Genomic DNA, 16,467 nt, shown 5'->3' on the forward strand with positions numbered 1-16,467 from the left:
GCTGGAGAACACAGCGGGTTAGAGAAAGAACGGATACTGTCCGGGTCTGGAGAACATAGCGGTTAGAGAAAGAACGGATACTGTCCGGGGCTGGAGAACACAGCGGGTTAGAGAAAGAATAAATACTGTCCAGGGCTGGAGAACACAGCGGGTTAGAGAAATAACGGATACTGTCCGGAGCTGGAGAACACAGCGGGTTAGAGAAAGAACTGATAGTGTCCAGACTGGAGAACACAGCGGGTTAGAGAGAGAACGGATACTATCCTGGTCTGGAGAACACAGTGGGTAAGAGAAAGAACAGACACTGTCCGGGTCCAGAGAAGACAGTGGATTAGAGGAAGAATTTATACTGTCCGGGTCTAGAGAACACAGCGGGTGAGAGAAAGAAACTGCGTGGTGGAGCCGTGATTGTTTAAATCATAGGGAAGACTGTCAAGTTAATGCTAACATTAAAAATGCACTACCCCTCTAATCAAGATATGATAAACATTACCAATGTTTTAAGAGATGATGTTCATAAAAAGTACTAGATATGTGAAGCCTAAGTCACTAAAGTATATTGCTTTATAGTTGTGCCATGGCTTACTTGTTATTAGGCAATTTGATGCTACTAAAATGATATGTAAAAAATAATTCATGATAGGAGCTTTCAGCCAGCCTTCTTCGTTCCTTGGTTTTTGTTGCATCATTCTCGTTTTGCTTTCGCCCACCACAGGATCTAAACTAGGACTATGGGTCTTCCCACTTTAGCCATTGGTGTCCTTCATTGTGAGTGACTGTATTCTGCTTGAGCACAACGTGCTTTTCTGCCTACAAAACCGTCCTCTTGAGTGCCCAGAACTGTGTTGATTTTGTTTTTATCCTGCGACACTGCTACAACCCACATAAACCGCCCCGTCCCAAGAGTGAACTGCAAGCAAAATACAATCATTTAATGGCTTTTAATCCCAGTCAAGGATTAGCAACAATGCATGCAGCGGCTTGTATTTGCAACCCCTCATCCAGGTGCCTGTGTTTGTATGTGCTTCCAACCTGCTCAAAGATGGCCGCAAGGGCGTGGACATTTTTGAATGGTTCTGTAAAGCTCGACTACCGAAACATTCAAAGATGCCTGCCAGTGTGCACGCATGCACACTGCTCCATTTTTCTTTCTTTTTTGCAATAATGATTTATTATTTTTTTTTTTTTTAAATACCATTGGTAAAGGAACGTAGTCTGGCAATAAGCACTAGAACTACTGACTTTGCCAGTGCTTAATATATTTTCATGGTGGCTCTCCGTGTTTTTTTCCCTCTTTCTGCCTCCTATTTCTTTAGTGTTGAATTTATATAATATTCAATGTTTAGTTATGCATTTTGCATCTATTTATAATGTTTATCTCTCAATTTTTAACGTTTTAAATGGCACTAACAATATTACTCGTGTAATGTATTCTATCAAAACTCAATTGGGTTATTTTCTCGTGAATCTTTATTTTTCTTAAACTTAAATAAACATTTTCTAAGTTTGATATGATGAAAAAAATTTACCTGCCTCATTGGGGCATAGAGTATCAACTTCGGGAGAACTTTCTGGAAAGGGAGAGAGGAAGAAAAAGAGAAACAGAAAGAGACCGTGAGAAAAAGCGAGAAAAACGAAGGGAAAAACAGTAGAGTGGCTCTCTTATTGTCAAAAGTGTGGAGAAATACAGAAGTTATGAGGGGAGGGAGAGAGAGGGAGAGAGAGTGAGAGAGAGAGATCCTTAGCTCAGTGCTTGGCCTGGATGAAGCTTAATACTCCAATGTTCGAGTGTGCAAAAGAAGCGACCAGCCATCAGCGTTTGCAAAAATAGTTGCGTTTTCTGCTAAGTTTACTAGTAATAGTGGTAGAAGACAGACAGACAGACTAAAAAAAACACTGGGTGAGGTTCTGTACCACGTCACAACAAACGTGCATCATAACCAACAGTGCATAATAAGGGTTTCACATGGGAACCTATTTGTGACAGGAAAATATTCTATGTAGGATTTTCGCATGAGGCCGCACTCAATGAAACTCCATTTATTGACCGTAAAAGGATGGAAGGCTATGTAGAACGAAGGGATATGAACCTTTGATCGTGAGTCAAACACACATCCCTGCAATGGGTAGAGGGCCCACTGGGCCCTCAGACCCGTTTCATATAGGGAACCTTGCGCATGTTATAAGGGGAATGTTCATTGTTTCATATGGGATATTTTCAGTGCCTCACCTATAGAATGTTTCGTTTTGTGTGTTGAACACTGAGGCCCCGATTACGAGAAAAGGTGTTGTTTACCGGCCCTGGTAAATAGCGTACAGGGTACGCTATTTATCAGGTGCGATGAATAACACATGTTATGAGTTTATGGGGAATAACATGCGCCTTTTGGTGTTTAATACAACAAAATCCGCATGACACGGTAAATACTGTATGCTTTCCCTGGTTAAATTTCAGCAGGTTTGACCTGACGAAATTTAACAAAGATTGAGTTATTAACGCATATGGTAATTTTAGGGTTCGTTAAACATCTTCACATTCGTAATTGCGACCCATGGGTAAAGAGGAGGCCCTCGTAACCAGGCCACGAGTATTTCCTTTGAGGCGCACCGAGGACACTCACCTGTAGCTGCCGCTCAGAACCACGTTGCAGTCCACCAGCAGAAACTTCTCCATCAGCTGGCCCTTGAAGGACTTCCCCGTCCGGCAGTAGTAGGTCGGTCCCGTCACTGTCCGCACCCTCAGGAACTGGGAAACAATAGAAGCAAAAAGATGACTACACGCCCTCTGACTACAGGATCGAACAAGCAACGTGCTCTGGTGTGTACTTTACAACAGAAAGGAAAACGGGACCTGCTTCCAGTCTGTCCTGCTCACCAAATATGTTGATTCAGTGTTTAAAAGTGAAAGAAAAGACACTGAGTCCAGACTGAGCTTTTACACGTAGAAGAAAAAGCTCGGGTGTGATTCACAAATGTGGCTTACACTTTTGAGTAAGTTTAATACTTTTTGGCTAGTCACAAAATCTGAATGTAAATTTACTCCAAAAGTGCAACTTGTACCCTGATTTTGAGATTAGCCAAAATGTAATAAATTTACTCTATTGTGTCAATTGCTTTTGTGAATCAGGCCGAAAGTCAAATAATTAAAAGATAAAACATTTACACAATGTTTACCTTTACAAGCAGATGTGCAGAGTGTAATATCATGTTTATTACCAGCGTTGAGTGTGGGGAGGAGCCTGAATCATGAGGGGAGGAGCCTGAATCATGAGAGGTGAAGCCTCGCGCGATCATGGTGCCCCTCCCTCAACAATGAGAATAAATAGCAGATAATGCTCTGCGCATCTACATATCTGGTTTACACCATGGCGTTATTCCATGTGCAGTTGTTCTAGCAAATGTTATTTAATCATAACCAGGATGCAGGGGGTCACATTTGTGCAGCATGGTAAAATCACACCTTGTAACTACTAGGAGAGTTGTTTCCCTATGTAAAGTAATTGTTGCATGGAAACTATGAGGCAGTAAAACATGTTTTTCTAATGTAATTTATGCTGTACTATGGTAATAAACCCAAATTTGAACTTATGACCGTGATAATAAATGTGTCAATGTGCGTTTATCTGTGTAGTTTGTATCACTAATGTGTTATTGGGCCACATTTCTTTTTATTGCCATGGCAATCCTTCAAAGCCTCTGCCGGATTTTGTGCAGATTCGTCACACAGTGGCAATGTTATTAGCAAATGAACACTTTCTTACGCCCATTTTGCTCCCCCTCACACTTTTTCTAGATGTACATAAAGTAATAAAGTAAAAACACCCAAGAGTAGGCTAAATGTGCCCTCTGCTAAATTTGTGAAGATATACAAAACTGTGCCAAAGTTATTATAGAGCCAAAATATCTTTGAGCCCACTTACCTTTGCCCTTCCCTCTCCCCCCACGCCCATTTCGATCTAAACCTGAAATCGAAGCACTGGTTGTAAACTTCCTTACTGCTTGCCTGATTTGGTGTAGACCAATCAAACAGAGTCAAAATGATAAGCAAATACAAAAGTTCCCTCCCCCTCCCCCCAGGACGTGGTTAGCCCCTCCTTGATGAATTGGCACAAGACTTGACATGGCAATTGAAAACTAACAATTCCAAGCCTCTGCCTAATATTTTGCAGATTCACCACACAGTGCCAGATGTATTTGCAAATTAACCTTTTTTGCCCCCTTCCCTCTCTTTACCTGAAACCGGCCGTAGCTCAAGCTCCCATAGAGAATTGGGAGTTTGTGTGAATCACTGCACCGTGTGGCAGGCTCCTCATGGTGCCTGACACATGGTGTAGGGACTCACAGGGTGCCCCTCGGCCCCCATCCGGAGGCCGCAAGCTGAACGAGGCCCTGCTAGGGCCCCCCAATTACACTTTCTGACAGGCTTGCCATGTCGGAAAGCCCGAAACGGGAAGCCTGTCGGAAAATGACATCGTAATCCCAACCGCTGAAACGCCGTTCATTGGGATTATGTGCCGGGCTCCCGACTGGGCGATGGGCTCCTTGAGCCTATCGGAATCTAGCTGGAATGACCGTCCGGTTTCAGTTTTGATCGCCTGCATAGCAATGCGGCGGACAGAATTCAAACTGCAATGAGGCTCGGAAAGCCTCCGAGCCTTATCGTAATTGGGCCCTTTAAGAGTTAAATGCCTATTCAAACAGTTGTAAGTAAATCAACAAATGGCATTTCAACTGACAAGATATACAAAAGTGTTAATCTGTCAAGCCCACGAGGCACCTTTTCCAAATGATAATAGCTCAAAAACTAGGAACAGATTTACACCGAACAGCACACTTTCTGAGTAAAGATTTTCTTCATGTTAAGTTTGGTGTAAATCTATTCAGTGGTTTTGGCTGTAGGCGCGATCAAAATGTCAAATGGAACATAGAATTGGAAAAAAAAGCTTTTGGTAAAATGTGCACAATATATGGCAAATGCACAAAATCCATCGTTATATATAAATGCATTCACAAAATTTCATAAATCTACTCTCCTTTACTATTGCCCACTGTTTTATTATCAATTTATTCCCCTCTGCTCATAGTCTAAAAGTCCTTCACTGAGTCCTTCACTGGCTACGTATTAAGAAGCGGATTGATTTTAAAATATGTTGTCTTGTCCATAAATCTCTCAATGGACAGGGCCCTCAGTATCTGGTAAATAAATTAAAAATATATCAACCAGCTAGAACTCTTCGTTCCGCAAATAAACATCTTTTAATAACTCCTAAGGTTCGCACAGTCAGAAATGGTGGCAGATCATTTTCAAAACTGGCTCCTACTCTTTGGAACTCCTTGCCACTTCACCTTTGGACTGAGATTGAACACCAGAAGTTCCGCAAGTCCCTGAAGACGTGGCTCTTTTAATGTATCTCCTTCCCTCTAGTTCTCCTTTGTCTGTTCTGAGTCTAGGCAAAGCGCTATGAGACCTCTGGGTGAAACATGCGCTCAACAAGAATCATTTTACATTACATTAAAATCACAAAATACAAAAAATATAAACATTTTAATTGTAATAAGTGCCCATGTTAGCTGCACTTTGAAATCTTTCTCAAACTAACCACCCCAAAATAAACATGTAATATAACGTCATACGGATCTGGAGGAGGTAACACGTGTGGAGGAGGTGTGAGTGGGAACCAGAGATCACCCTGGCGCATCATCTTCTGGTTCTGGTGACATTTACAAACCACTCGCCCATCGGCCTCGTGATATAGGCATATGTATGATTCCATCACACACCCAGAAATGCTGAGAGCAATATGATATATATATTACCCTTGTAGAGAGTGGGGGCAGACCATGGCCCAAGGCAAGCAATGCCTTCGCCCTCGGTCAACAATCTACAATGGTAAAAATAACTCTTTACACCCAGCTGACCAGCAAAGGCACAGACAGACACACAGTAGAAATCAAGAAAGATGAGGGTAGTGGAAGAGAAATAGAGAAACAAAGCCATATCACAAAGAATACAATAACCTTCGCAGGAAAGTGTCCTCCTGAGAGCTCGACGTCAATTCCAGGTACATTTTGTATTAACAGAGGACATGAAGAAGGGCACCGATTAAATTGAAGTCCACACGAGTTTGAGTTTGTGGGAAGTGATGATGCAAAACTCACCTAACATGATTTATCTTTTTTTTGGGGTGGATCGTGGGCTGCACTGATGACCTGTTCAAGCTTTTTTAACGCAATATTGAAACTGGATAAGAGACTGGGACGTGGTGTGCGTGGTGTAGATCAAGAGATGGTTAGGGTTCTACAGGAAACTTTAATTTCCGTTTCTGTTTATTTTGTAAGGCGTGCAAATGCCCAAAGGCGTTCTGGTGCTAACACAAGAGACCAGGAAGCGACGAGCCATGGATCTGGCACAGCCTCGTTTTTAATGCCTTTTGAAAGTTCCTATAACTGAAGATTGACCCCGGACGGAAGGAGGTTCTCAAGGGACGCCATTTTGAATGAAAAAAACGCCATTTTTGATTTTTGTTATTCAAAACAGGGAGGCACGAGCAAGTCGAGGGGACACGAATATCATGAAAAGAGAGATGTTAAAGTGCCACAGGGGGAATTATTATTCAGCGCTTTAAAACCTATGCAGAGGAGCTTGAATATAGCGTCTTCATGGGTAGGAACCCAGTGTAGATTAGTGAAGTGGCTAGCTATAGGAGCAGAACGGGAATGGGAGAGTATTCCGGGCCAGCTGTAAGGTGTGGGTAGTAACTGTAGAAAGGCCCAGGTACGAGGCATTTGCATGGTCCAGTCTGGAGCCGACTTGAATGATGTTAAAATGAGTGTGTCAAGGAAAGAAGGGAGAGCCTTCTTCAGGACTTGTAAATGCAAGAAGCACGTGGAGACCACCTTTGGATCCTGGGGTTTAAAAGAGAGATTATCATTGAAATGAACGGGCACATTTTTCGCAGATGTGGAACGAGAAGGATAACGTCCCAGACACTCTGGGCACCAGGCGAATGACCAGTTCGTGGGTCGGTCCTCCTAGGACTATCACCACTATCTTATCTACATTAAGCTTCATGCAGCGATAGTTCATCCATGCTGCTGCATCGAAGAGGCAGGAGTCAAAGTTATGGCAAGCGACATCAGAGTTCCGATATAATCTTAAAATCAGCTGAGTGTCTCCTGCATAATGCATGGCGGGCAGGCCGGAGGGGTGAATCAATTTGAACAGAGGAAAAATAAAAATGGTAAAAAGCATAGGCCTTAGAAATAAGTCATGGGATACTCTACATGTCAGCTACACTGGCGATCAGTAGTACGGAGGTATGAGAACTTACTGAGACCCAATCGAAGGCCTGGCCTTTAATGCCCACCACATGAAGACTGGTAATCAATACACTGTGAGATATCGTATCAAAATTGGCAGACAAGTCGTGCAGAACAAGGGCCGCTACTCCGTCTTGGTCAATGATGATATAGAACTAATTTTGCACTTCAACGAGTGCTATCTCCAATCTACGGGCAGGACGGAACCCTGCCTGGGTAGTACCCAGAAGGCAATCTGAGGAGGTGTGTGAGGAAAGAGGAGCAGATACCTCCTTCTCTTCTATCTTGGCAATGAACAGGAGTAAAGAGATGGGACACTCGTTGCACATTGTACCTTTGTCCAGGGAAAGCTTTTATAGCAGAAGGCTAAGACAGGCATTTTTCCATTCTCTTGGAACCCAGACAGCTGAGAAAGAAGAACTGACCAGTGCCTGGATTTGAGGGGCTACTGAACAGGCAACCTGTTGAAATATTCTGGTGGGACACGGATCCTCTGACTTGCTAAACTACGGATAACGACCAACTGAAATGGGTGAGAAAGTCAGAAAACCGGAGTAGGAAGAAGTCCTAGGGAAGTTTATTTTGGAAAGGAGTAAAAAATGGCCAGAATCTTGGTTTTAAAGAACGCCAAGAGGGATTCATACAACTCCAGAGAAGGCGCAATGGCTTCCAGTGCACAGCTAGAGTTAGTAAATTCACACGATATTTTAAACAATTCCTGAGAAGAAATCTAAGCCCTTGATATCCGGGGGTCCTAAAATTGCATTATGGCAACTGCAATTTCTTTCTTATCATTTTTCATGGCCGCGTTATATTGATTTTAAGCATAGCTGAGCAGTCTTTCCGCAAAAGGCGTTCGAGGTGCTTCCATGCCCGTTTCAGTCTCAGTGGATGATTGAGTGTACCGAGGAGCAGAGGGGGCTTAGCTCACTGTGAATTAACTTATCTGACTCAGGACACCATGTCAGAAACAGTTAGACGGTTGTAAAACCTGTCAGTATTGTATTGAGGGACACCACTGAAAACAAGGACCTAGGTAGATAGTAATTCTGTGAGAGTAGAGACCTGAATTTTAGGGAAATAACGCTTACTCACAAAGGTGGTGGCTAGACATACCTGACCAGTGAGGAACCTCAAATTACAAAGAAAGCAATGGCACCAGGTCAGACCACAGCACAGGGAGAGATTTTAAGTTAGTGAGTATGTCTCCATTAGAGAAAATTAAATTTAGCATGTGACCTGCCCCTTTTTTGGGATCAGATACCAATTGGGTTAGGACTAAGGCTGCCCAGACTTCCTACTTCACCATCCACCCACCCAAACAATCCCAAACAAGTGTCCTTTCCCTACAGCAAAACACTGGCCACATTTTACTATAGAATGCAATGTTTGGTTCAACAAAAAACTTTTATCACCGATCACTTAGACAAACTCTTGCCTTTACAATCACGGTAACGCAGCCTTTCACACCCCTCACACATCATTTGTAACACTATCCATTAAGAAAAATGGCCAATGTGGGACCCGTACTCAACCAAACTCTCCAAACCACCCAAATGTAGACCTCTTCCACTCAGCATTTACACGCTTCTCTCCATCCCCTTTAACCCAACCTTATGTACTATTATCCGGCTCTACTGCCTTGTCCAGTAAGATCTGAATTCAGTTAACTTCACCTCCTTTTTATCAACCTTCCTCCAACAGGTCCCTTAAACCAGTTGCCAACATCAACCAAAACACGCAGAATGGAATCTTCAGTGACTCCTCTGCTTGAACCAGGCCCCCTTCTGAACCAGAGGTGTTTAATGCTTTAGATAGTAAGTACCAAACTTTCAAAGATGAACCCTGTCATTAAGGACAATTTGCATGCACAGGAATCTTTGGTTACAGCAGACTCAGAACTGCAACTCCTTCCTAAGTTTAGACATATAAGCTAAAACCCGTGAGAGATGCAAGTCAAAACAAAATCGTACAGAAATGTTTCAATTTCTCTAAGGTGCAGTAACACGGAACAGTAATTTCATGCCATCATTCGAAAAGCTAGGATAAACTTGACAAAGTTGGGGGTTTTCTCCCTCTGGGGGCTCCTTTTGTGGTCTTTCTATGGAAAAGAGGTTGCTTCACTCTGATGGGATAAAGAAGAACTTAGCTGACAACACTGTGGGCACGGATTGTGCCCCGTGTGTGCATAACCGTGCTTGGTTGGACACATATAACATACGAAGTAACACCCATGATAAAGTCATGGACTTCCCCTTCATTGGGAAGACTCTTCTTCTGCCTTTCATGGGTGTAGTCTTGGAGAAAGGCAAGACCATACATTGCATTCTAGAGTCCTTAAGTGTCATTTTCACACATTCCTAAAATGGGTTCTTATCTTATCCCCTTCACAAGCTTTAGAAATTCTAAAATAGAATTTGCAAAGAAGTTGCCCACATTCAAGAAAAAGCACCTACTCTGCCTTATAAGTCATCACCAAAACCTCAGCTTGACTACTTCCAGAGGGTGCAAGAGTCTCTTCTAGACATCTTGGAGATTGCAACCCCGGGGGATAATGGGTTTAAGGGGTAGAGGCAGGTGTGGTAGAACAGTATGATCCTTTTACAAGCATCTTCTAGGATACATGATTGGTTAAAATACAAATGAAAGGTATGCTTTACTCACTCGTCACTTCCTCCACCATCACAGAGGAGACTTTATAAATCCTTGTTAGAGCTCCTAAGAAGAATCTCAAAAAACGCTATTCGAGAGCACTAGGCCTGGGTTCAGAGAACAACAAGCGGCTACTTTGATTCAGGGACTTCATGCTGTGGAAATGAGCCTTTTTAGGGGCCCACCGGTGCAGGGGTTCACCCTTCTCTGTCCACGGGTCGTTAAACCAACAAAGAAGAGATTGGCACTGAAGCTGGAATTCAAAAACAAGTTTATTCACTCACTGAGACCACGTCCATACAACGCCCTCAAGTGTTCCAGGAGGTAGTGACTTGAATACACAGACCCCTTCCCCTTTATGAATGGGTAACCACGTACTTGAAGTAGTGGTAAAATGCGAATGTTTTACGACTACATTTCAGTAGCAAAACATTCACACATACCACTGCAATTCCGTAATAGGAAAGGACGCCATAGACATGCCTCTTCCTAATACCAAATCGGGAAACTAATTTGTGATTCGGTAATAGGTTACCGAATCACAAATTGGGCCTTTGGACATTGAAAAATGCCTTTTTTCAGAAAAAATGGTTTTGAGCTCTCATAGGGACTTACTCTGACAGAGTTTTTCTGCTTGAGTGAATCTGCTCCTATGGTTTGGGCAGTTAGACGGGATTTTTTTTAAAGTTTGTGAACACCCATAAACTCAGATGTTTGTGTGTATTGGGCCCATTTTGCAACACCAATTGCAGGAAAATATTTATTTCCAGGGTGTGAGCACATCTCAAACATATTGGGAGACAGAGTTGGGTTTTCTCCACTGGAAAAAAAAGTTAAGCTATCAAAGCATTTACACCTGCTTTTTTGCATGTAAACAACTTATTGGGTCAACTTTCTGTCCCAAGTCACTTGCACAGCCAATTGCGTTTGCAAAGTTTTTTCACCATTGTCACTTTTTTAAATTTCTGCTTGTCATTTATAACTCCGTTTGTAATCCACGTTTTCGCTTGCGTTAAATCACATCAGCATGCAAGGAAAGGCCATTTCCCAAATTTCTAATGTTCTTGCCGGGCCATCCGAACCTCTCTTCAAAAACACTACTGAAGCCAAATTCATCAATAGCAGTTTATTGAAATCCAATGCATTTCGGGCCTCTTGGGCCCTTCGTCAGGGAAAAACTGTAAATTGTAATTAAACATGCTTTAGTATTCCATTCCACCAATGTATGAACTGAAATCACATGTATAAAAAAACATTCTTAAAAAGCCGTGTTTAAAGAACCCCTCTTCTTATTTACCCCAACACATCCTCTTTAAATACATTGTTAACTTTACTAAGCTAAATTCCCCCCTAGTGTCTCTGCCAATCGGTTTACTCTGCCGTAAACATCTGAATCATCCTGTCACTCGGTGAATACTTATTATGCTATGATCCTGACTGCTTCAACTTTCGGTGTTCACCTCTTTACTTTCCCCACTGTTTAAACGAACCATCTCTTCTCACAAACCCCTTTCCACGTTGTGTTTGTCGTCCCTGCTAACCATGCGAAAAGTTCAGCCGGCTACCATCCGTCCCACCTTCTACACAGAAAGCTTCCATTCCCTTTTCCCTTAAAACGTCAAACATCCATTCCCTTTACCCTTCAACTCGGTGTCTCCCTTAACCTCCTCTACCTATCGCCCCTTGACGTCGTACCTGCTAACTGGAAAACGCTCTCCTCACGCCATCACTGGAAGAAGCTTTCTTTTCCCTTTCGACCTCCTGATTTTTAAATTCAACTTAGGCCCCTCCTCTCAAGCAGCCCACCCCTTAGTCATCACGTGATGCTCACCTGTGCTGGTTTCAGACTCCCAAATTACCCAGAGACACTACAGCAACCATAATGCAATTTTTCGTTCTCATTGCCTAATAATAAATCATTAAACACATTCCTGCTATAGTATTATGCCACTGCTAATGTTTTAAAATCAATAAGGTTTTCTGAAAACATGTGCTCGGTCCAATTATCATTACTACAGTTGTCCACACTGTTCCGACTCCATAAAATAAACTTGCTTTGTGAACATAGTTGTTCCGCCTTGCATGTGGATGGTTACGAAATTTCAAAATATTCCTTTTGTTACTTTGGTCTTCGTGGGTGCTAACCCGATCGGGCATATCATTCATAAACGTTATATAGGTACGGGTTGCACACCTTGTTCATCATGCTTTAAATCCCAAACAAATCTTGACTTCTAATGTGCTCGTTGCGTGCAAAGTGACGTCGTGCCCAGCCCAAACACAGCACGTAATAAACTAGACAACAACTTATTGGGTCAACTTTCTGTCCCAAGTCACTTGCACAGCCAATTGCGTTTGCAAAGTTTTTTCACCATTGTCACTTTTTTAAATTTCTGCTTGTAAAGGGAATGGATGTTTGACGTTTTAAGGGAAAAGGGAATGGAAGCTTTCTGTGTAGAAGGTGGGACGGATGGTAGCCGGCTGAACTTTTCGCATGGTTAGCAGGGACGACAAACACAACGTGGAAAGGGGTTTGTGAGAAGAGATGGTTCGTTTAAACAGTGGGGAAAGTAAAGAGGTGAACACCGAAAGTTGAAGCAGTCAGGATCATAGCATAATAAGTATTCACCGAGTGACAGGATGATTCAGATGTTTACGGCAGAGTAAACCGATTGGCAGAGACACTAGGGGGGAATTTAGCTTAGTAAAGTTAACAATGTATTTAAAGAGGATGTGTTGGGGTAAATAAGAAGAGGGGTTCTTTAAACACGGCTTTTTAAGAATGTTTTTTTATACATGTGATTTCAGTTCATACATTGGTGGAATGGAATACTAAAGCATGTTTAATTACAATTTACAGTTTTTCCCTGACGAAGAGCCCAAGAGGCCCGAAATGCATTGGATTTCAATAAACTGCTATTGATGAATTTGGCTTCAGTCGTGTTTTTGAAGAGAGGTTCGGATGGCCCGGCAAGAACATTAGAAATTTGGGAAATGGCCTTTCCTTGCATGCTGATGTGATTTAACGCAAGCGAAAACGTGGATTACAAACGGAGTTATAAATGACAAGCAGAAATTTAAAAAAGTGACAATGGTGAAAAAACTTTGCAAACGCAATTGGCTGTGCAAGTGACTTGGGACAGAAAGTTGACCCAATAAGTTGTTGTCTAGTTTATTACGTGCTATGTTTGGGCTGGGCACGACGTCACTTTGCACGCAACGAGCACATTAGAAGTCAAGATTTGTTTGGGATTTAAAGCATGATGAACAAGGTGTGCAACCCGTACCTATATAACGTTTTTGCATGTAAGACAGCAGACTCATATTCTTGTGCGTGAAACTGAAGACCACAAAACCTTCGAACAATTGGGCCTGGAAATTTGCGACGGGTGCAGGTTGTCAGATGCAACCATGAAAAGGTTTTTGAATTCCTGGAATGAGTACATTTGCACCCAAGCAGGATCGGTGATCCCATGACTGAACTTGATTCCTTGGACAGCTCAGACGAACATACTGTAGCTATGTGTGCTGCTGGGGAAAGTTCTACCAGGTATCAATAACAAAGCAAACTGCTTCTGCAACTAGGTAGCGGGAGACCACTTCAATCAATCAATCAGTAGATTTGTACAGTGCTACTTGTCACCCGTGAAGGTATCCAGGCGCTTCAGTCTACTAAATTCCTCCTTGAAAGCTGTACTGTCCTTCAGGGCACAATTAAATGCTTTTTCTGTGGATTGTAGCATCTTCATCCACGCATTCCAGATCCTTCTCCCGATCACCTGCGACTTCAGCCATTCGGTGTGCAGGCTTGGTCCAAAGCCAGGAATGGATTTTGTTGAAAACCTACAGACACGGATTCGATCAGGTAGCAAACAGCCCAACGCACCTGGGGAGGAGCCGCCAAGGGAGCCCAATAGGTAAATGTATGTATGTGTCTTGTAAAGCGCACTGCTGCCCTGAGGCGTCGTGGCGCTGTAGACCGCTGGGGAACCCGTCCTGGCTATCCCTGTGAGATGGTCCCTCCAGGGTATCTCCAAGGTGAAACCAGGCATCCCCGGCGAATGTGGGGGGCCGTTGTGGAGATGAGGCAAGCTAATGCCCAGAGTTGCCGAGTGTGTTCCTGGTTAGAGTAGGTACCGAGGCGAGAATTATCAAGTCCGTTTTTGACCCTGGTCCACGACCCTGCCGCGTCGGGAATTGAACCCTGGTCCCTGGCCGATTCTCTGCTTACGGATCGGCCGCCTCTAACCAGTGAGCCACACCTCTCCACGGTAGACTCGGTAAATTCATAATCTAGAGCATTTACAGCACAAAAAAAACTATTTTCAATCTAGAGCAGGGGGAATCAAACCCAGAGACCCTAGAGAAATGCTCTCTGTGCAGCCCGACAACACTGCAAGGAGGCCTTGAAACCCACAACCTTCCACTTGCCCTCCCAGCACAAATCTCTCCTTGTTTACACCCCAGGAAAAGAAAGTGAGTGTCGGACTATCAAGAGGAAAGCACCTGTTGTTTCCTATAGCATAAAGCAGGGATGCCCAAAGTAGGTTGATAAGGGGCAGATTTTAACCATATTTTAGATTAACCACCGATCTGGTTAAAGAGTTTAATTGGCATTTATCCTATTTCGATATTCTAAAAATCTGACATGGAGGATCCGACCGTTCGGAATTTACAATCTGATACTCAAGTCTGGACAAATTAAAATAACATTGTCTTCAACATGTCCAAAACGTTAATACTTCTGATCGGCTCGGTCCTTTCTCCTTCCCATCTCCTACAACAGCACAAAAGTAGAACAAGCAGTGGCATAGCCAATAGGTCTCGCCTTTGGGACCTTATAAGTGTTTAGCCATGCAACAGCTGATGTTGTTGCACCAAGGCTATTGTGCTGCATAACTAAATACTTATCAGGTCCCAAAAGCGAGACCTATTGGCTATGCCAATGCTTGTTAGATCGCGCGAAAGTGACCAAATTAGAGCTCGTTACACGAGCACCAGATTACATTACATAAGTCAGATTTCTGTTTTTAAGTGACGGGGAGAATGGTGGTTGCAGGACTAGAAGGGTCAAACGGGACAAAGGAGGGATTAGCATATTTGTGTTTTGTTAAGCCTGTGGGTGGGATGCAGTGGCAAAGCCATCAAACACGGCAGTGTGCGATTGGAGGGTCTCACGGCTGTTGAAAGAAAGAAAAAAGTGGGGAGGTTAGTAGTGTGTGGAGGTTTGTCATTGTGGTGGTGTAGTGTGCTGTATTCATTCGCCTGCAAGGCTGCACTTTGCAATATTTTATGGGTGAGGATATCTGCTGCAGAAATCGGTGTGAGCCCAGCAAATTTCAGGGGACAATGATAATGGTAAAATAATTCCTGTGGTTATGGCACCTGCTGAATTTATGTTTTGTCTAGTCACAGTTCTGACTCAAAGTAGCTTGTAAACTTAACATGCCTCATGCAAAGCACAATGCGTAACATGTACATCACAGATTTGTATTTTTTGTAGATAGGTAAGGGGGTGACTGCTTTTGACAGAAATTCTCTTTATTACTTTCAGTCGCTATCCTTCTAATATAGCATAGCGAGCTAAGAACTGGCATCAAAGTGCTGCATTCAAACTGCAAGTCATTGATTTAGATCCTTGCTGTTTTTTTTTCTCAAACTCTTGCTATTCTGAATTTGCGAACAAGTAAACTCTGAAAATACGTTTCAAATCCTGACCTTGTGTTTCTCCTGTGCAAGCACTCTTTACAGAGAACGTCTCCAAGTATAGACAATATGCGACTTCTACACCTTAGAACACTCATTGCGCTATGTCACATTTCCTCTACATTTATTTAAACACTTGTGTAATTTATGATCTCGTGTGTTGTGTGAAGCGCTCTGACAATACATGGGCAGCGCTGTTGGATAAAAAATGAATTAGTAAGTGCCATTTAAATCGTTATTTGTGTGATTACCTCCTACATACAGATACAGACGGCATTCTTACAGTTAATGCACATCTCTTGCATGGGGAGGGGAGGGGGGGTGAACCAAGTCCAGCCTCAAAATTATAGTTTCTACTAAGTGCTTTCTCAACGCGGACTGGTAGTTTCTCATCGCGAGCGGTCGCGAGCATACGCGACCACTCGCAATGAGAAACCTGACCTTCCTGCTGTTGCTGATCGCGAACGAGGAAAAAGTCTCGCCGGGATGTCATTTTGCTTGCTTGCGGTCGCCAACTTGACGTTGAGGACCGCGAGCAAGCAAAAAATGACCGCTGCGCTACGCGTGTTTGCACTGTGCTACGTGCAATTCGCGTAGTGCGAAGTAGCGCAAACGTCGCAAACTACGCGAGTGTAGTGTAGTGCTTTGCCCAGGTTTACTGCTGAACAATATAGATGGCCACCCCCAACCCAGCCTCAAGTAGTTCCCACACGATGTGAGTCACCTCTCAGAAGCAGGGTGCCTCCTACCCTCAGGGGGCATTGATGACTCCGTCCCTGCCGGGGCTGT

The 16,467-nt window shown here is 43.2% G+C and overlaps 1 protein-coding gene across 3 annotated transcripts in view; it reads right to left on the reverse strand.

The window, feature by feature from the left end:
- Positions 1–16,467, reverse strand: part of SACK1H (scaffolding CK1 anchoring protein H) — a 234,296-nt gene that overhangs the window by 67,138 nt on the left and 150,691 nt on the right. For 2 of the 3 annotated variants that reach the window (XM_085604648.1, XM_085604647.1), the window contains exon 4: positions 2,622–2,746. In XM_085604648.1, the coding sequence (XP_085460774.1) occupies positions 2,622–2,746 (125 nt within the window). Of the gene's footprint in view, positions 1–1,533; positions 1,572–2,621; positions 2,747–16,467 lie in introns of all 3 variants that reach the window. The other variant, XM_085604649.1, reaches the window with a different exon arrangement.

Source organism: Triturus cristatus, chromosome 5_1, assembly GCF_964204655.1.
Source record: "Triturus cristatus chromosome 5_1, aTriCri1.1, whole genome shotgun sequence".
Taxonomy (NCBI): domain Eukaryota; kingdom Metazoa; phylum Chordata; class Amphibia; order Caudata; family Salamandridae; genus Triturus; species Triturus cristatus.